The sequence below is a fragment of the Podarcis gaigeae genome, assembly GCF_964106915.1.
Source record: "Podarcis gaigeae genome assembly, chromosome: 2".
Taxonomy (NCBI): Eukaryota; Metazoa; Chordata; class Lepidosauria; order Squamata; family Lacertidae; genus Podarcis; species Podarcis gaigeae.
This window is the reverse complement of record NC_139679.1, coordinates 30,614,982-30,636,307: the sequence shown is the minus strand read 5'-3', so window position 1 is coordinate 30,636,307 and position 21,326 is coordinate 30,614,982. Positions and strand designations below refer to the sequence as shown.

General features: G+C 41.1%; 1 protein-coding gene across 2 annotated transcripts in view; it reads left to right on the top strand.

Moving 5' to 3' along the window:
• Positions 1-21,326, top strand: part of RPTOR (regulatory associated protein of MTOR complex 1) — a 311,493-nt gene that overhangs the window by 213,257 nt on the left and 76,910 nt on the right. For both annotated transcript variants that reach the window (XM_083727385.1, XM_083727384.1), the window contains exons 12-18: positions 2,709-2,792; positions 3,728-3,838; positions 12,866-12,940; positions 14,363-14,428; positions 14,609-14,800; positions 15,814-15,954; positions 19,910-20,027. In XM_083727385.1, the coding sequence (XP_083583511.1) occupies positions 2,709-2,792; positions 3,728-3,838; positions 12,866-12,940; positions 14,363-14,428; positions 14,609-14,800; positions 15,814-15,954; positions 19,910-20,027 (787 nt within the window). The remainder of the gene's footprint in view (positions 1-2,708; positions 2,793-3,727; positions 3,839-12,865; positions 12,941-14,362; positions 14,429-14,608; positions 14,801-15,813; positions 15,955-19,909; positions 20,028-21,326) is intronic.

Genomic DNA, 21,326 nt, shown 5'->3' with positions numbered 1-21,326 from the left:
TATGGGATAAGAGACCAGCTTCTCTTATAGACTCGTTAAAAAATAGGAGGCAAAGAGCTACAACAGATAGAGTATTTTTACAGTGGAGGAAAGTAAACAGTACAGGTCACTTAATTGCAAGTGAGGTGTGTAGTGTGGTAGCCAGTTTGCAGATAACATCAATTTATTTCGGACAGTGAAATGTTAAGCAAATTGAAAATAACCCAACTGGGGTTAAACTGGGTGAGTATTTGGCCCCTGTCATGATTCCCTCTCATGTCTCTGGTTCAGATCAGCACTTGAGGATGAGGACTAGGATATGGGAGGGAGGAATGGAACTATGCAGCACCACTTGATGAACACCCTCCCTGTCCTAGATGCTCCTTGACCTGTTGAGGCAGGAGACCCCACCCTCTCCTGCACCACTGTATCCCAGAACCAGAAGGGGATTGAAAAGGGATGAGTAGAGGAAGTTGCAGTCTCTAAATGTGTGCACGCATCCCATGGGAGGAAGGTACATGAACTGGGGAAGGGGGAGGAGTCCCCTGTTGCTGCAACTGCTCCATAGAGCACACACCTGAGAATAGCTGCCTAGTTGCTAGATTGGTGTGCATAGCTATCCAGAGCTGCAGAAACGACTGTGTTATCTTTGACAATAAAGAGTTAACTGTCTTCTATTTGCATTCCTATGACTGGGAAGCACCCTTAACAGATAGCTCTTTTATGCTATAGTAACTGTCTCTATGTAGGGGCTATGTGAGTAAGGTACGGAAAGGGTACCCACAATAACTGTAGCATTCAGAAGATTACAGTCTACACCTACAGATTTTATCATTCAAAGGTATTGATGATCCATTAAGACAATGAAGGGTAAATGTTGATAATATTTCTGTGCATCTGACAAGCACTTCAAATAGGTAAACTCCCCCCAAAAAGTCATTTGACTATTATTGTGGTATACCCATTTCTTAGAATTTTGTGTTACGGTTTAGCATCTCTTATATGGGTGCTAAGTTCCTCAAAGTGATTTAAACATCAGCAGTAAAAAACATATAAACCAATTTCATATGTAAAAACAATTAAAGCAATTTTATATCTCCGCTTAAAAGACTTGTTGAAATTCCATTGCAGCCTAATGTCCTAAAACGCAGACAACCAGTAAGGATTGTTGACTATAAATCCAGTCATTTTTAGCCAAAGCCATTCAGCATACTATTGAAATATATTGGTAAATGATTACTTTATTCTTTAATGCCATGTTAATATATAATCTTTTATTTGGGAGCCTTCATACTTTAGAGGTCTGTAGATCTACCAGCTCATTAACATAGCTGGATGTGGTTTTAATAAGTCTGTATTAAATTACTAATGTGCAGCCTCCTCCTGCTCATTTTCTCTCCACTTTGACCTCTTAGCATCTATTTGCCAAGGAAAACAAAGACTAATTACTGCTTCCAATTCCTTTTGAATAGCTTCTTGCTGTTCATTATATATTGGACTGGAGATGCAATTTTCAGTTTAATCTCTCTGGTCTCCCCTCCCCAGCTTCTCTCTCTCTCACACACACATCACCACAGATTCAGCCTTTTCCTTAGCTTCATCTAGAAAGTCATCCCCTGCAAAAATAGCAAAGTGCTGCCCTAACAGGAGCAAAGAACTGGAGAAGCAGGCAGCAACTGGCAACACTTGTCTTGCCCGATGCACACAGTTAAAAAAAACCCCACAATGTAGATTAACTGTTCTGTAGCTTACATGGCCATGATCCTAAGGTTTTGAGGCTCTAGCACACTGCAGTAGCACAAGAGCACAAATATAGTCTGCTGAGTGCACTCCCTGCCTGCCCTTATGAGTTCCTCTGGAATGTCCATCAGACACCTGCTCCGCCTAATCATGGCTGTAGGGCTGTAGGGAGGAAGTTGACCAACATATGGGGTAGGCGCCTGCTGATTAGGTAGCTGCCCATTTGCAAACCACAGTGCCATTGCTTTCCCACCTCTGGGAGCCAGCCTCTTACACTTTGAATGAGAGACTAAAGGGGAGACAGAGCACCTTAGCTGCCTGGCCTTGTTGTTGTAGCATGTATTTTATTTTATTTTTAAATGCTATTTCTAGTTTACCTTCTGATATGGGTTGTGTTGCAACAGCAGATGTGAGAGGTGGTTTCAAAAGAATTGTTTGGGGCTTGGGAGCTCAGACCCTCAAGTATTTCGTTTGTGACCTTAAGCAAGACACTTCTCTTCTTCTAGTCCTGTACTTGCTTACAACACTGACTGGACAAAAGCCTGTGGAAGACTTTTAGCAATGCATGATAACACAGCATAGCCTTCTTTTTGGGTTCTCGACATATGGTATTCAGATACAGAAAGAAGGCAGTGCCTTTGATGTTCTCTTAGACTTTATTTTATGTTTCCATATCTGCAATGGGTAAGAGTTTTCTGGAAAGCTTAATTCCTTGATCATATAATGCAAATCATGTGTGACCTTACATGTATTCTGTGGTATACTTTGGTATTTTTTCTTAGTTATCTGCTCTGCAAGTGGATTATTTTGTTTCTGATCATGGCACAGTTGTAGTCCACGTTGTGTACAGTAATTATATTTTTCTGAAACAGAGATGTTGGTGCTTGAATATAACCTTTCCCTGATCTTGCATACGCTCCAGAATTTCAAAATTTCAGGTGCTTTACAGTACAATCTGTTTTTTCCTCCCTCTTTCCCTTTTTCTGCAGGTGCTGTTAAGTCAAGTGCATCGGTTGCGAGCTCTTGATTTACTGGGACGATTTTTGGACCTAGGTCCCTGGGCTGTTAGCCTGGTAGGTACCTATTATGGCCATCTTTTTGGAAAATGAAAGATGCTGGCTATATAATGAACATGTATGAGTGAAGAATTCATCCTTGCAGGTTAAAAAAAAATAATGTCTCACAAATTTGAAGAACTGGACACTAGTTTTCAGGAGTTGTATGACCCTGAGGTCAACATAAATTAGGCTTCCAGAGTTTCGGGTGGCTATAGAACTGATGAGAATTCCTTTATTTGTAGTACACATTAGCTGAAGATGGCAATCCCATCCTTCTTTGGCCTCTCCAATTTCATCTGAGGCTACGGATAGTGATAATAAGAGAGGCAATGTGAATGTTTATACAGTTTTTTATGGACATGCTGGATTTATTGAACAAGCTGCCTGAGTAAAATGAAAATAAACTAGATTCTTCCCCAGCTGTTGTAAATTTTATCCATACTTCAAACATGGCCTACCTGGACCTTAAATGAGAAAAAAAAATTGGGTCAAAAACATTTGAGGATTTGAACTATGCATGGCTTGTGCACAAGCCATTGGTGGAATAACTATGTACAAGTAAAAGTAAAAAACTTAAAATGAGAGAAAGCAAAGAAATGGAGCACTGTATCCATTAGAAATAACGTTGTTTGGATTGATTAGATTTTTTTTTGCAAGCTGCCTCCTAGTAGAAGCAAGAAGAGTCAAATGAGAGAGCAATGCATTGTAAACACGTTGTACACTGAGCAAAATGTGGTTTTAAATTAAGTCTCTGTTTTGGGAATCCAGATGAGATTGAAAAAAGCAGCTGATATCCTTGAATAAAACTGACAAATATGCTGAGATTATGTCTTTAGCATGATCATTGTGATTCATTGTCAGGCGTTTGCCATGCTATTAAAGTTCGTGCTGGGTTCACCTACTCCACACTTCCTAAGTTTATTTTTGGTTCTCAAATTCTCTTCCTCTAGGCTTTGTCTGTTGGCATTTTCCCTTATGTGCTAAAGCTTCTCCAGAGTTCTGCTCGAGAGCTAAGACCTCTTCTGGTCTTCATCTGGGCCAAAATCCTTGCAGTGGACAGTGTGAGTAACCATGAAATGTTAATTTAGTGATGATGCAGAATATGTTAAAAGGGCTGTCTTGATTCATTGCAGAGCCAACACGTGAGATAACTTGTTCATGCTTAGGAATGTCATTAATATGAGAGACTTGCCCAAAGGGAATTAATGTGGAACCATGAGCAAGTTGGACTTAGGAGTGTATGCAATCTGCAGGCCATTGAAGAGGGACCTAGTCAGCTCCTGCAATTTGTGGAATACTCTTCCCAGGAAGGCTTACTTGGCACCTTTAGACTCCAGGAGAAAAAGTGTCTCTTCAACCAGGCAGTCAGCTGATTAACATTCTATGGCTTATTAAATGTGGGGGGTGGGTTATTGGGGGGGTGTTGATAATACCCCACCCATCTGGTTGGGTTTCCCCAGCCACTCTGGGCAGCTTACAGCATATACAAAAACATAATAAAAGATGAAACATTCCCCAGCCACTCTGGGCAGCTTACAGCATATACAAAAACATAATAAAAGATGAAACATTAAAAGATGAAATACAGGGCTGTCTTCATGTAGCTCTCCCGGTCTGTCTGTCTGACCATCTACGTTGAAGCCAGTTAGGATTTACTGGAACCTACTGGTAGATCCTGCTATTAAAAGCTCAATGGTCATTTTGTGTGTTGACTCTGTATGCCTATGTCTGTCTCACTTCCTAGTCTCATTTTTAATTCACCTAAAGGTATATCAGCTTGCATTGTGCATAAAGGTAATTGCAGACAGAAATGATTAACCAATATAAGTATTACAACATCAAAACTAGATATTTTTTTACAAGCCTGACATTTACAGTATTTGTGTTGACTTAAGTATTTTGATTGCCTTTGCTGATTAATGCTTTAAGCACAAGCAGGAGGAAAGAGCCATGGTCACACGCTGGCATCCTTTCCTGCTGATCCAGAGTTATGTTTAGTGTTATTAAATATCTTTTGGATAATGTTTTAAGAGGATTTTGGACTGCAAAGAAAATGAAAAGTAATCTTCAAGCTGTTCTGGGGAAGAAAAAGCTCTTTTTTGATACATGTTTTTGTTTGGCTGGAGATACAAGCCTCCATGTATAATTCAGAATAAGAATATATTCACCGAATCTGGCACACAGCACCGTGGAGGCCAATATGCCAATGAAATTGTTGTCAGGGAGTACAGAACACATTCCCGTCTTTAAAAGATAAGGCCGGATGTAGCCTTCCAGCTTAGACTGAAGTACATGCTTTAGAGTGCCAGAGATGTAAATCCTTTAGAGTTTAGACCTCATTTATGCATTATGCTTTCTATGATCCAGCATTCTGCAGCAATTCTGGGATTTTGAGACAGGAAGCCCTTTCCATGTTTTGTTCACTCCACTGGATATAATATCTTAGGCTGGGAAACATTTGTACTTTTTCCTCCTTTATCATTTGTGAAACATCATCTCATGTTCACACACCATCCCCCCTCCCATTAACCATAAGTATAATAGCAAACGTAGGGGGAATGTCCATCACAAAAGGATTCCCTGTCAACCTGTGATCCCTAAAGGTGACAATGCCCAACCGTTTCTTTCTCCGATCCCTTAATGGGGAATTTAACATAAAAATGAAGGCATAGAAGCATTTGTGTTTGCAGTGTATATCCAAAATCCATTACATATTAGATTTCCATGACTGTCCGTCATAGTGTGACAAAGAATGAAATGCAGTGTGTTAAAAGTAGAGGAGGGGGCTGGGAGGGGCATAGGACATGGTCTGTTGCCTAACAGCCCAGTAGCAATTATCCCTTAAGGTTTAGGCTCTTATGGGTATGTTTCTTGCATGGCCATGGCATTCCAGAGCTAGTCATTTTGCAAGATTTATGTCAGGTAACAATGGCTGCAGGGGAATGTCCTTTGAATGTAAGTGAAAGCATTATCCCAGCTGCTGTAGGCAATCATGAGAAGCTGTTGTTTTGGTGTGTTGACTGAAAGATAGATGTAGTGATTAATTGTTCAGCTGCAGTGAATCACATCTGTGCAACAGAAGAAAAAGAAGGTAGAAAGTGGAGGAAAGCTAAAAGTGTATTTCTGTGCAGTGTAGTGGCTAGGCTATGAACTGTGCCTCGGCCGTGAACTTGCTCGGTGACCTTAGGCAAATCACTATCTCTCAGCCTCAGTCCCACCTTCTGCAATATGGAAGACAGCAATGCTGACTTTCCTTATGGGCTTGTTGTACGGATCACAACTAGATTACATGTGAAAGCACTTGGAGCAGTTGAAATATTTTAAAAATATCAGTGAGGTTTTAGTAGTAGTGGGTTGCGTGGCGAGTTCCCGCTCCCCACCAGGATAAATAAAGACACAAGACACCATAATTAAGGTTAATTGGGCGAATTAGGCCACAACTTTATTGAATTCAGGAATGAGAGGCATTGGCTTAGGCATTGGTCCTATCGACTATCCGGCTCCAGCCCATTTGCTGGAGACACGGGGAAGGGTTAACACTTTATCGGGGGAGTCTCCTGCCAAGGCATGTCGACTAGGAGCTCCCCCGGGTCACCGCTCTGGGGCGTGCCTTTGGCCCACACCTCCATAGGCTTCGGACAGGGCCACGCCCCCCGGAGTCCTTTAACGGACCATCCTTCGCTCACTGGGGGGAGGTGATGGCGTTCCTCCCCCCCCCCACACATCCTCTTAACCCCTTCTTACCAATGCCTACCGCCAATGCCGAAAAGTTGTGACGAGTTGCTACGAGGTAGGCGAAAAACCAAAAGGCTACAAATTGCCAATTGGGAAAAATTCCTACCATGCCCCTTGCGGCGACAGACCGAAGTCCATAGCAAAGTCAAAGACCTACCTAAAGGGAGGGAGGGTGGGAAAATGTGAGGGCTAGCCGGCGAAAGAGGGCGAGCCCCCTCTGAGCTGGCCCTAAATAGGGCAGATCTGGCCGGGATTCCCCTGTTCTCGCGGGGGCTGAAACCAGCCCCCACTCATGTGGGGGTGGGCGTGAAGCCCGCAACCCCACCTCCTGGGCAGGCCGGAAGTGGCTTTGCTAGACAGAACTACCAGGTTAACATAATCCTTTTCAGATTGTACAGCATATACTTAATTTCACATGTGGTTGTACCTCAGGGCCCAGCTAATGTTTTTGGGAATACCTGGATAGCTCAGTTGGTTATAGCATGGTGCTGATAACACCAAAGTTCCAGGTTCGATCCCCATACGAGACAGCTGCATTTTTCTGTATTGCAGGGGCCTGGATTAGATCAGCCTCAAGGTCTCTTTCAACTCTACCGTTCTATGATTCTTTCATTCTGGTCCTGCAGAATTTCTAATGCTAAGTAATCGAGATTGGAGTCTTATATGAGAACAGGATTTAATAAAAATCATGTTTAAAACAGACTTTGAGTTCAAATGTTTCCCTGGTTCTGATTCAATTAGAGCTGTTGTTTTTCATGTTCTCTTCAGCGCATATGCTATGGGGCAGCTTTATGGTCTGGAGCACTGATCCCTGGATTATGGCTTGGTTGCACACTCTATGTATACTGTTGGACCATTGAAGACTCAGTGTAGTCTACTTACTCATTCTTCCAACTAGCTTTTCTCTTACATTCTTCTGAACAGAAAAATATTATGCACTTCATGGTTTTGTCTGCAGGATAAACAAAGAACTAAAAGTTCAGAAAAAGAGGAGTGAGAGGATGCCACAAGTATGCACGAGTGTGTGTTATATTGGAAAGCTTGGTTTTGGACTGTGTCTAGTTAGTGCCTTTCCTTTTTTAAAAAAAGATTGTTTTACGTTTTGACTGTGCAGAATGAGCAAAGTGGCAAAGCCAGCAGGAGTTGTATCTTTTTAAAAACTGTCTATGGGCACTTTGTGTGGACATCTTTTGTTTCTATATCCACTTTAGTGTTTGAATACTTGGTTTGGTGTTGCAGTATTCATAGTATTCATGTTTTGTTGTGTTGTGTTGTGTTTTGCAACTAGACATACTGGATAATGTCCATCTAGACACACACATAGTAGGCAACAGAAGCAGAAGGCCTGCCAACACTCTTGAGCAAATATGGGCACAGCTATTGTTGACATGGGGGGCATTTGGCGATAGTGTATTGACACCGTGTTGTAATATGACTCTTCAACCATATGGGAACATAGGAAGCTGCTGTATATTGAGTCAGACCAGTGATCCATCTTGTTTAGTATTGTCTACACTGATTGGCAGTGGTTCTTCAGGTTTCAGGCAGAAGTCTTTCCCAGCCCTATCTAGAGATGCTGGGGATTGAACCTGGGACCTCAGCTGTTCCATCACAGAGCTACGGCCCTTCCCCTAGGACAGGCACAGGCAAACTCAGCCCTCCAGATGTTTTGTGACTACAACTCCCATCATCCCTAGCTAACAGGACCACTGGTCATGGATGATGGGAGTTATTGAGTGCCGAGTTTGCCTTTGCCTGCCCTAGGATGTTGGGGATTAAAGTAAGATGTCCAGAAGGAAAGAAGCCTATGCTGTTGGGCTCCATCTCCATGTATTATTCAGCAGGTGCAAACCCAATGAATGACTGTTGAAGCAGTGGCTTTAGGAGTGCACGTAATCTCTAGGCCATTGAAGAAGGATCTACAGTTTGTAGAGGGAGGCTTGCGTGGGGCCTTTGTGACATATTTTTAGGCTCCAGGTGAAAAAGTTTCTCTTCAACCAAACATTTGGCTGATTAACATTCTATGGCTTTTTAAATGTGTTCGTGGGAGGTGGGTTATTGGTTTTGTTCGGTTTTTGTTTTATTGTGTATTTTGTATTCTCATTTTGTATTTTTCTGTTGGGAGCCTCCCTGGGATCTTTGGATGAAGGGCTGTGTACAAACTTAATACATATTAATAAAATAATAATAATTTGTATTGTGGGGACTTTTGCTAGGCCAATTTTTACTGGGAATATTAATGAGCTGGGGGGGGGGGGGATCTTGAATGAAATTTCCCTTGACCATCCTATGGGAGTAATCATGTGATGTGCCAATCATTAAGTCATTGTAAAGGTATGTTAGATCAAGTAATGAACATGTATTAACATCAGGTTTAGATTTTGTGGATAATACATTTTTAAATTCCCAATAGTATTCATTCATAACTTTCCTACATAATCAGAATGTTTGGGCAGCTGAAATCAGACCAGTGGATCTTCCAGCTCTCCTGTTTTTGTTTTAAGAATTCTTTCTTAAGGCCATAGATAGACAAATATAAACAATATCCTTTGCTAGCCTGCAGGCACTGGAATTAAGGAGTTGTAACTTAGAAATGTGATCACCTCATTAATGATAGTATAATTGACCATCACCATCCAGCTCCTGACAGTACATAAGTTAACTAGTGTTAATTTAAACTCCATGTAATAATGGTGCCAGTGGGATGCTTATTGTAGAGATAGAAATAACCACATTAGTAAAAGAGCAACTGCTCAGTATTTTACTGGATTAATGTCAATGCCCATTTAAATAAGTATACTGAGGTCTTCAAAAGGGAAGATGGTGACTCTTTAACCTGTGTTATAGTGTACTACTGAAAAATCCCACTAGTAGAATTTTAGGGAAGAGTGAGATCTTGTGACCAAACAAAATGTTCCCAACACCCTTTTATTTTAGATTGTGCCCTTCAATGATGAATCTAGCATCTTATACTTGAGCTTAAGTAGGTATGTGCCACCCTCAGATTTGTGTTTCAGCATCACAAGGTTCATATTTTTTCTTCCCTGCTGAGGGAGGAAATATGCAGCTGATAATGAAAGCCCATTGTTACCTGGCCTCTTCTGCGTGCAGAGAGGTCTTTAATTGCTCACAGATGTTGGCAGTTCATACCACCTTCATAGCAAGCTTGCCACCATTCTGTTTCTACTGGTATGTCATGATTCCTTAAAGGAGGGAGATGCCATTGATGCTGATATACGTTCAGTATTTCCCCCCCACAGATATAATATTGAGAGTACAAATTAATGTTCAATGTTATCACCAGAGTTTTCCACTGCAGGGTCTGTTTTCCTCAGGCCGGCAGAATACTGGTGGAATCTGGTGGAAGTAGTAACCAGTTTCTGGACAAATAAGTGGCCACTTACCTAATTGGCATCAGTATTAAAGAGAGCCCAAAATAACCATTCATTGGAAGCAGCAAGCCCCACCCCGATCCTCAGCAAGAGTTAAGCCTGCTTATACATACAGCTTGGCTTCAGTCATTTTCTCCTACTTTGCAGATGTCTGCAAAAAGCAGCTTTAGTTACCTGAACAATGTAGTTATTCTCTTGAATCTTTGTCTCTCCCACCCGTTTTGTTTGACCCCCACCCTTCTTGCATTTTCAATCAGGAATAAAGAATGGTTACTATTTACCCACCTGGTGTTTAGCATCCTGCAGAACTCACTGGAGAGAGTTCAAAGCAAAGTCAGCTTCCTTCCTTTCTCTTCTCTCTACCTATTGTCACTTTAAAGGTAAAGGTAAAGGTACCCCTGCCCGTACGGGCCAGTCGTGTCTGACTCTAGGGTTGTGCGCCCATCTCACTTAAGAGGCCGGGGGCCAGCGCTGTCCGGAGACACTTCCGGGTCACGTGGCCAGCGTGACAAAGCTGCTCTGGCGAGCCAGCACCAGCGCAGCACACGGAAACACCGTTTACCTTCCCGCTATAAAGCGGTACCTATTTATCTACTTGCACTTAGGGGTGCTTTCGAACTGCTAGGTGGGCAGGTGCTGGGACCGAAAGACGGGAGCGCTCCCCGCCACGGGGATTCGAACCGCCGACCATACGATTGGCAAGCCCTAGGCACTGAGGTTTTACCCACAGCGCCAACCGCGACCCTTTAGTCTTTCATATAAATGTATGTATGTACGTGTGCGTGTGTTCATTCATCCTCTTTTTCTGGCCTTAATATGTCATCCCCAATGCTTAAACTGGCATGCAAGTGCACAATGTTTCAAGAAGCAGTTGCTAATGAGCCTTATTAGCACTAAAAGCCAGCCTGCTTGATTCTCATCTAATTGGCATCCAATATGAAACGTGGGGAAATCTCACTTTCAAAAGGAATTATTCTCTTATCAGGAGAGTTGGGCTATGTCATTTCCTTATTATCAGACACAGCAAAATGCTGGGAAACATTTAAACTGGAAATGAATAAAAGGGGTTGAATCAGGGGTGCCATCTGTGTGTGGGAGCTTAACCTGTTTCCCACCATGCCAACACCAGTCATTAAGAATCAAACCTTCTCCTAGCAACATTGGGCCATCCTAACTTATGTTTCTTGGTCACAGTATGAAAGGATTTTAGGTCCATCCCTGTGTATTAGGCCAAAACACATGCTATCAGGTTTAGTTCAGTCTCTAGAAGATTGTATGCTCCTTCTGTGTCCTTGATCCTGAAGTTCCTCTCCATATTTTGTCATTTCTTTCCTGTATGCCTTTCTCCTCCTCCTGGAGTTTATCCAAGACACAACCCTGCCATGATTTGACATTTGTGTTTTTGCAGCCATTGCTTCAACTTCACTCTGTAAATTAGCATTTTGTTGACATTGGCTCAGCCTGCTTTTGAGATGTTTTTCGTCTGGCAATAGGTCCCAGCTTAACAGTTTCATCTCATAGCTACAACACCATGCTTCTCAACCTAGTGGCCTTTAGGGGACCAAACATGAGTCTGAAGACTTTTTATTAGTGACTTGTGCCCTTTTCTTATTTCCTCCACATTTTTCTACACAGTAGAACATTTGGAATAATTAGCATTGAGGAACATGCTGTAGAAAGGTTACGTTTGGATTGGTCATATCACTTGATATTTCACAAAGGGTCTGTGAACAGAAATCTGGAATCCTGCAGTTTAGGAAGAATGCTCACTGCTCATACCATTGCAGGTTTGATATGACATAAACAACTAAATTCTACAGCCTTGTTGTGAGCATACTAAATAGAGTACTTTATAGTTGTCAAAATATTGGCATGTTTTTGTCTAATAAGTTAAATCATGGTTCATTGGGCACAAGCTGCATTCACTGTTGGCTGTAATTGTCATTGGCTCACCCAAGCTGAGTTAGGTACTTCTTCCTCCTTGCAGAAAGCCCATTAGTAGAAGCCAAGGAAGAATGGAACACTCTAAATAAATGTTAAAGGCCAGTAAGTAAGGGCAGAGCAAATGCTCTTAGAGCGGGGAAGCCAACATGATGCCCTCAAGATGCTTCTAGGCTACAAGTCCCAGCAGCTGCAGCCAGCAGGGCCAGTGATCAGGGATGATGGGAGCTGTAGTCCAACAATATCAGGAGGACATTGTGTTGGTCATCCCTGTCTTAGAGTTTTAATCAACACTGTTGTCATACTGCTGCAACAGTAATGGCTAGAAAACTGCTGGAAGCCAAATTCTACCATTCATGGCACAATTGCTTTCATGCAATAAACTGAATCCCTGTGCCTGTCCTTGGGGCTTAGACCAGAACATCTGCAAGATCTGTGTTATGGTGAGAGGCGTATGCAGAGGGGAGCAACATCTGCGTATCACTGATGCACGTGCATCTTCCAGACAGCTTTTTCTGAGTTTTCAGAACAGACCAAGTTTCTTTAAGCAGAGTTTTGTGACATATCCATCTCAAATTGCCTCATCAGATACAGAGAACAGAGAAGAATGCCAGTGCCAAATGAGCCACCTGGTTCCCAAGGTAGCTGCTGAAATGGAAAGTTTAAAGTCACTCCCTTTCTCCCCATGGCTGTGTTTAGCATAAAAGTCAAAAGAAGCATAAAAGAAACAGGAAGACCCCGAATTTTGTCAGTTACAGAATAAGTATAGTTATGTAGTCTGGGAGATGTCGCTTCTTTCTACACCTGGCTTGCAGATGGCTGTACTCCCAGTACATTGCTTAGGCGGAATGAGCCAAAGCTGAGTTGTTATCTGTATAACTGGCTTCCTGATTATTGCTTTCAAGGACTCTCTGTACACGTGCAATTGATGAACTAAGTGGAAATCATTCGAAGACTAAAAATAAATTATCTTCAGCTTATTGCTCTCTCTCCCCCCACCCCATCTGTCTTGTTTTTCAGTCATGCCAAGCCGACCTTGTGAAGGACAATGGTCACAAATATTTCCTTTCTGTTTTGGCAGATCCCTACATGCCGGTAAGGTCAAATAATCAGTCTTCACCACCATCCCACCTCTCTGATTAGAATTTACGCTGGTTCATGTGCTGCACTTATGAGGCAGCCACACTGTTGATTTTGTAGATGGTTAGAAGTTACACAAAGTTGTAACATGCAACTGTCCTGTTTTGAGTAGCATGGAGAAAATGGTTAGAGGACACTTTCTCCCTCTTCCTTAAAGGAATGAAATGGTTTGGCAGTATATTCAGGACAGACAAAGGGAAGTTATTTCTTCACACACTGCATTTGTGGACTTCATTTCCAAAGGCTTAGATTACTTTCAAAGGGGTTTAGATAAATTCATGGTCCATCAGTCCATTATTAACCGTAATGACTAAATGAAACCTTCATGTTCAGAGGAAGTACGCCACTGAATACCAGTTATTGATGGGGTGGGCATTATCTTCATTCACTGGTTTTTGGCTTCCCAGGGGAGGTCAGGTTGGCCACTGTTGGGAAATGAGAACCTGGGCTAGATAGACCTTTCATGTGGTCCAAGAGGGCTACTCTTACGTTATTACAAGGTGGGGCACATAAATCAAAGAAGAATCTTAAATTGCACACCTTTTTCTTTTGCTCAGTATTAATTTCTTCTTGTGAAAGAAACCACAATAAATGAACTAAAGGGGTTATTTATTGTCAATAAATGTATTTTAAGCCTGTTAAAGAAAAATAATGTTGCAGTAAGGGCCCTGGTAGGTTTTTTTGTATTTTTTAAAAACTTCACTACTGTTGCTAGCATGAATCAGTCGGGCACTGTTCTCTTCTCTATTATTATTTTTGTAATCTTGCACTTAAGGGAAAATAAAATGTCATACAAAATAATTTCCAGTCTTCCCACACTGCATGTGAAATGTACTGTCTTTGGGAAATGTTTATATAGTTCTTTAAATGTATTGGAAGCACAAAAGGTATTTGACACATGGAGAGGTAGAGATGACAGAAAATTTTCAGAATTCTTTTAGAGAAGGATGCAAATCCTGTGCAACCTTTTTATTTTGTCTGAAACGTGTCTGTCTATTTGTTGTGGCAGACGTTGTGTTTTGTGATTTAAAGTTAAAAGCACTTTCCACCTTTGTACCCTTAGAAAGCTTGAACCCACAGTTAAATGAATTTACACGCTTTTGTTTGAAAGGGCAGTCATACAAGCAAATGAGATTAAGTCATTTTCATGGCCATTTTCATTATTTCATTTAATTTGGATTGTTAAGTTAGGGAAACCTTTGAGAACCCTCAGTGTCAAAAGAGGCAAGTTCCAGCAGGAAGGATATTATTATTATTATTATTATTATTATTATTATTATTATTAATAATAATAATAATAATATTATCTTTACCTTGAAATATGCAAGGTAATATTATTATTTTATCTAATCCTCAATCTTTTGTATGTGTTTTCAGGCTGAACATAGGACGATGACAGCTTTTATTCTGGCAGTGATTGTCAACAACTACAATACCGGGCAGGTGAGTAAAAGTTGAGGAATGGTGTGGATGGCTCTACATCTGACCTCCTTAATAATCTTGAATAAAAATGTTAGGGACCTTACCCCATGCATCTATGCTGCTCTAAAAGAGTTGTTTTCCTTAGAATTGTTTTATCGGCAAATAACGCGTTAAAATACCATGCTCTGCCCTTTGTTATAGGAAGCCTGTCTTCAAGGGAACTTGATTGCCATTTGCCTGGAGCAGCTCAATGATCCACATCCTCTTCTGCGCCAGTGGGTGGCTATTTGCTTGGGGCGAATTTGGCAGAATTTTGACTCTGCAAGGTGGTGCGGTGTGAGGGACAGTGCCCATGAAAAGCTCTACAGCCTTCTCTCTGATCCAATCCCAGAGGTAATACAGCATCCAGTGGAGAGAGTGGTTCATGTGCTTGTCTTAGCTACCCAAAACAAATTCCCTATATTACTTGATCTGATCAGGGTACACAACACTAAACTTTGAAAGTATTCTTTCATTTTTTTAAAAACAAATTATTGATGAAAGTATTTCTGTACCACCATGTAACATATGTGGGCAAGTGTACAGCAATTAAATATAAAACACCTTTTAAAACAATTCAAATAACCATTAAAGTGGCTGGCTAATGAAACAGCTGCAAAGGCTGTTTAATTTATGAAGATCTTAACTAATAAGGCATGAACATGATTAAAAGAAATCTTAGTCAATTAATTTCATGAGTTTTGAGTGATTTATCTAGTAATTAATTCTATATATGGGTAAAAATAGTAATTCTGAAGGAAGCTTTCTTCATTGTAGCAGATGTCATATTGTAATATATGTTCCCTTCTACGTAAGAGAAAAGACAGAATGCCTCTTTTAAAAGAACACTCACCACTTGTAGTTTTTATGAATACTTGTATTAGGCAACATCCCGTGATATCTGCCTTCTTATGCAATGGAAATCTGTTGGTGCAATAGAACCTCTAGTCTTTGTCTCCCTGTACATGCCCAAAATCCACTCCAGAGGATTTCTCAGTTTTCTGGAGCTGATTTTGCAGATTGGGGGGACTGTAAGGTGGAAGAGAAGGAAAAGCCCATGAATACCTGCCCAGTTGATTTATTTGATTAAAGCTTATACTAACTTATTACTCTATTAACTATTGCAGCCCTGTAATCTGTTAACTATTGCAGTTTTCAGCTGATGTGTTGAGGGTCTACTGGCCATGTGAAAAAAACATAGTTCTCATATGTCTGCATTTACTTCCTAGATGTGTCCTTAATGTTGGGAGTCCTTTCCAATAGGATGGATATGTTATCTTATGACATCTTTGCATTAAAACATGCAAGTGACAGAGTGTATGCTAAGAGTTTAAGTTGGACAGAGATTATTTATGTTTCTTTTTCAGGTTCGCTGTGCTGCAGTCTTTGCCCTTGGCACCTTTGTAGGCAATTCAGCTGAGCGGACAGATCATTCTACCACTATTGATCACAACGTTGCCATGATGCTGGCTCAGCTCATCAACGATGGAAGTCCCATGGTCCGAAAGGTATAACATGGGGTTGGGAGGGGTAGGTGCTAGAGCCCCTGTGTTACTGCTCAGCTTGTTAGTCCTGTCTGCACGGACCTTTATAGTTCATTGCAGCTGTTCAAAACTTTGATTTACTGAAAACAGGGAAAACCCATAGCTCAGTGATAATGCACATCCTATGCATGCAGAATGTTCCAGTTTTAACCTCCAGCCTATTCCAATTAGCAGAGCTGTGGGTCTCACTGCCTGAGACCTCAGAGAACCTCTGACAATCAGAGTAAATGATACTGGATGAAATGGACCAATGATCAGATTCCTTATTCAGTAGCTTCATCCTATGTTTATATGATCTGTTCAGACTGTCCCTTAGCAATTTGTGCTTAGGTTTCCTTTTTCCTCCCTTGAGCAGGTCATGAACATGTGAGGCCCTGAATGACAACAGCTTTAAAACATTACAAGGTGAATCCTTGCACCCATGACTATTGCCAAACATTAAATGGCAAAAGACGCATAGTCTTCAGAAATAGCCCAATAACTATTTCATGTATTGAAGAGAAAACCCAGGTTAAAATATAAGATCAGCTGTGGACTCACTGTAAGCCTCAGTTTGCTAACGTGGAAATAATAGTGGCATGCCTTCAAGATAAATTATTTTAGCTCCAAAGTGCTGTGTTAATTGCAAACAATAATAAAATATTGCTAAGTTTTCCCCTTTCTCATTAGAAATTCCGTAGGGATTCTTCAGGTCAGGGGAAACTACTTAATGTCTGTTCTATTGAAATACAATTCTAAAACCGGGCATTTGAGTTGTTTTTGTACAGTGTATTATAATCGCAGGGTAATTTAGGATTCCCAGATGTCTAAATCTAGCCCTCTTATTCCACAACATGATGGGTGTCCGTCCGGCATGCAATCTGCAGAAAAAGAGCACCATTATAAGACCTTAGCTCTGAAATTCTGTTTTGGCAGCATTACGCAATAAAGAAAACATGGCATGTCCGCAAACTGGCACTCTCTAGGCCATTCTTTGAGAGATTCATGAGGATGAATATGCATACTTTGTGTACATGTGGTAGTGACAATGGCTATCTGTCCTAAAATTTGCTTTGTTTTTTGGAATTGGCTTTTGTTTGTGGTGTACAGCCTTTGCACACTGCTGCTTCTGCAGGCAAGTCTTCTTAGATCTTTGTGCCAGTAGAATCCTTACAGTAATTTGATAACACAGCAGGCTTCCCATTTTACCTCCCACGTGGCCACTTCTCATTGGTTTCTCCTTGTTTTAACATCTTGTCTTCATCAGAATGGTTTTTTTGGGGGGATAGTTAGCCAATGTGAATCTTTGGCTGCTGAGACTGCTTCATCATATGTAAGCAAGTGCCATTTCCTCAATGCGAGAAACAGGGCAAGTTTTTGCACTCCTGCAGGTCTTACTAGCTCTCTGTTTGTTGGCAATTTCTTTGAATCACAAGCCCTGTCGTGTCAATCGTTTTGTCTCTCCGTTTCCTGAGGGGCTTACGTAAATTTCAGTTTTCACTCGCCTTTCTGTTTTCAGCCTGAAGAATAACATTGTTCTGCTTTTCTCCCTGTCCTGGGGGAAATAAAATTAACTTCATCACCCAGAGTGTGATAAAGAACACTTGCTGCAAGAGGTGGTATAGGGTCATTGGGGGGAGTTGACCTTGAATTGAGGGCATACACGCCATGGATCCCTTTACCATCCCAGCTCCTGGGGGCCATCACTCTGAAACACAAAATGCTTTTTCTTGTCTGACCTGAACGTCAGGCTGCTTCAATTTGCCCAGTGGGGCCAGGCATGAGGCCTTTATCAATATGGCATTTCATTTGCTGTACAGTATGAGAAATCCCTTTGCAACAGAAAAAGGGCATTGCATAACAAAATAATGAAAGACCATGCATTAGAAAAGGATTATTTTAGACCTGGCACCATATCCATCATTGAAAAGTGTGCTGCTGAATGCCAAAGGAAAGTGATATCTGTCAGCAGAGAGCTGTCAGGCTTGTATGTCACTACTTTCATTTTGGAGCTGCTGCTTAAAAAAAAAAGGACAGGGAAATGAGAATAGCTGGCCTGGCCTCTCTCTCCAAGACCTCAACACTTTGCAGAATTTCTTGATGCTCTTGCTACTTCCTCCCGAAACAGAAGCCACGTTTTGTCTCTGTAGTCCTTTCCTATTTATCACCCTTTTGATAGCAGAGTCTTACATTACAATCTACCAAATTAAATATGAAATATTAATTTGTTACTGGAAACAAGAAGTATGTGGCAGCCCTCCGAGAGGAAGAAGGATGAGTTTTGCAAGTGCAGGAGGGAAACAGGACAGTTCTATTCAGCAAAGAGCTTTCCATAATGGGTTGGTGGGGAGAGGGCTGAGATGAAACAATAGTCCCTTGAAGATTGTTTTTCCTAACCTCCCACTTTAGAGCAGTAGCACATCAGTCACTTGATAGCACTGAGAAGCATTGTGACCAGAGCTTCCTGCCTAGTCTTGTCAAATTTATCATAGGCAAAATGCATTTCATCTTTTCTAGCCTCTGTTTGGGTAAATAGGACATTAGTAGTACTGTGTAGGGCTATTTAGAAAATGCCTTGGTAAGTTTCTGATCCTTCTGCACAAATGACTAAACAACAATAAGAGACTTTGATAGAATAAATAAAATTCCGTGCTAGTCTTGCAGAATTCAAGATTTCCCACCAAGAAATCTTTGCCTTTTTCACAGAAAATAAGTAGCAGGTTGTGTTCCCCCTAAACCACCAAGGTTCTGCTTGCCCAATGTCAGATTTGATTTCTTTTTTGAGCTGACTGTGAACCACAGTGAACAGTTATGCATTTCTAACAGGGCATCATGCTATTTCTGTAACTCTTGGAATCATCATAGAAAAGGTTGACAAGGCTTTAAGGTCTGGACCATGACCCAGGAGGTCACACAAGAACCTTGCCCTTTTTATGATTCATTATGTCCTACAGAGGAGCTTGAATGGACCAGAGAAGAATGGCACAATGTTCTCCCTTCCCCTTCAGTTCTTCCAGTAGCAGTAGATCAGTTTGACAATTCTCGGCTGCATCAAAAAGTTAGAGAGTAGCCAATAATGAAAGATCTTTCGTTGCAAAGAATTCACTTTGGAGTCAAATGTTCCAGCTTTCTTAAGATCGTCACACTAAAGTGAAGGAAAAATCAATGCTTCACAAAGCCAAGTATAAAAAGTGCCCTCGTCCCCACTTGAGGTGACAAATGGATATTAATTTTGTCAGAAGGCTGTTTTCACGGACTTGATTCTCTTGCTTGCTTTATTTAAAGTTGCTCACAAAATAGACCTCCAGATATAGGTATATAAATTCAATAAATAATAATAAAAAGAATAAATAATAATTTAGAATCTTTCCGCTGCATTTTCACAAAAGGGAACTTTGTAAAGTACTGCTATATGCTATTTTGAGGATTGATAATATTTGCTGTTGGTACTTTAAAGTCAAAATGTTCAACCCAATGAATGATTGCAGGAGGGATGGGGAGCCTGTCACAGCCCAGATGTTGTTGGATTCCAATTCCCATCAGTCCCACCAGTATAGCCAACGGTCAGGGACGGCAGGAGTCATAGTAACAGGTCCTCCTCCCTGCTTTACAAGATACACTGAGCTGTGAACAGAATGTTTCAATAGCACTCTTGCTCCTGGACTAGCTAGGTTAAATTCAGAAATATATTGGCTTAACCTTAGAATTTGGAGTGGAGAATACTGCATCAATTTGTTTATTTGCCTTCAAGACCCGAAACATTGTTCTTTGAGTAGTCCTGGAACGTTGACTTGCAGATGGGTGTCTGCTTTTCCGTTATATTATCAGGTGAATGAGATCTTCCCTGTTTTTTTGCAGTGATTCAAGTTCTTTGCTGTCAGTTATTTCACATGCACACAGTGTTCAGAAGTCTGTTTTTCCTCCATTGCCCTCTCCCTAGGAGTTGGTGGTTGCACTGAGTCACCTTGTGGTCCAGTATGAAAGCAATTTCTGCACCGTTGCCTTGCAGTTTATGGAAGAAGAAAAGAACTATGCACTGCCATCACCAGCTGCTCCAGGTAATACATCATTTTCTTTATTAAAAAATTATAATAAAACTGTGGAAGGTAATTCTATGAGGGAGGGCAGTTTATTGGCTAAATCACATATTTTTGGCAACCCTCCCCCCCAAAAAAAAACTGATTTTGTGTGTGAAGGTCAAATGAGGGCTTCATATTGGCTCCATTCACACATCATGGTAGATTAAAGATTTATTGTGGAAGGACAAATAGTTCCCACCTCACTTCTCCCCTAGCACAAGCAGGAGCAACAAACCACAGTCCCTGCTTTAGCATTACATCCAAACGAGGAGTCATGGTTTGTTTTATTCTAAGCAAACTTTGATATGAAGCTAGGGTTTATTCTTACTGTGACATGTGGACTGGGTCAGTGTTTTCTATCGCTTCTCCTCTTCTCTTCCTTCTCTTTGTACATTCTTCTTAATTTGGGAAATACAGAAATCTGGATAAATTGTTGCTGGCCTTTTATCTCGTGAAATGTCATCTTAAATATTAAATATCCTGGATAATCTCTGGGGACTTGGGAACCTCTCCTGTCAGATAATTTAGATGAAAATACAGTTGTCTCCCTGCAATGAGTAATTCAATAGCGCCTTTGTCTGAAAGAGTGGATTATATTAAAAAATATGAAAACCTACTCTCCCATTCCCTTGTCTTTCTTGTTGCCGTTGAATAAAATAATAACGTGTTTACTCAGGATAAATTAAAGCTGTTATGTAAATAAAATGCACAAGAAGCATCTTATCTCCAGCATCAAGACCCAGCTATATCTGGCACAGAATTTCTAAAGCTTTTATACAGCACAAATGCTTCTTGGATCTCTCTTAAGGAGGAAAGCAGTTGAAATGCCAGGCTCTCATAGTATACTGTAACTCCTGCAGCTAAGCATTTGGCTGGGGGCGGGAGGACCCTAAAGCTTTGGTTAACCTTTTGTTACAGAAAAGTTAACTAACCTCACACCTCACCATCACACCCCGCCACATTCCTTTAAATTGGATTGTCATCTTAGTCCCATTAGAGTTAATGGAGCCTGCACAGCACTTGGTCAGCAAAGTCTAAAATGAACAGATAGAAACAGTAACTCAGATGTAGGTCTTGTTTGCAGGAGGATGTATTCTCCTAATGCCAAAGTAGGGTACTTGCAGTAGTTAGTTTTCGTCTCCATTTATGGACTACCAAGGCCTAGCCCAACTTTGTATAATATTAGGCCACAATCATGCTAAAAACAGAAAGTTTTGATCCTTTTCCTGGGTGTTAGGAGAATGGGGTAGGAAATGAATAACAATATTGTCTCCATAG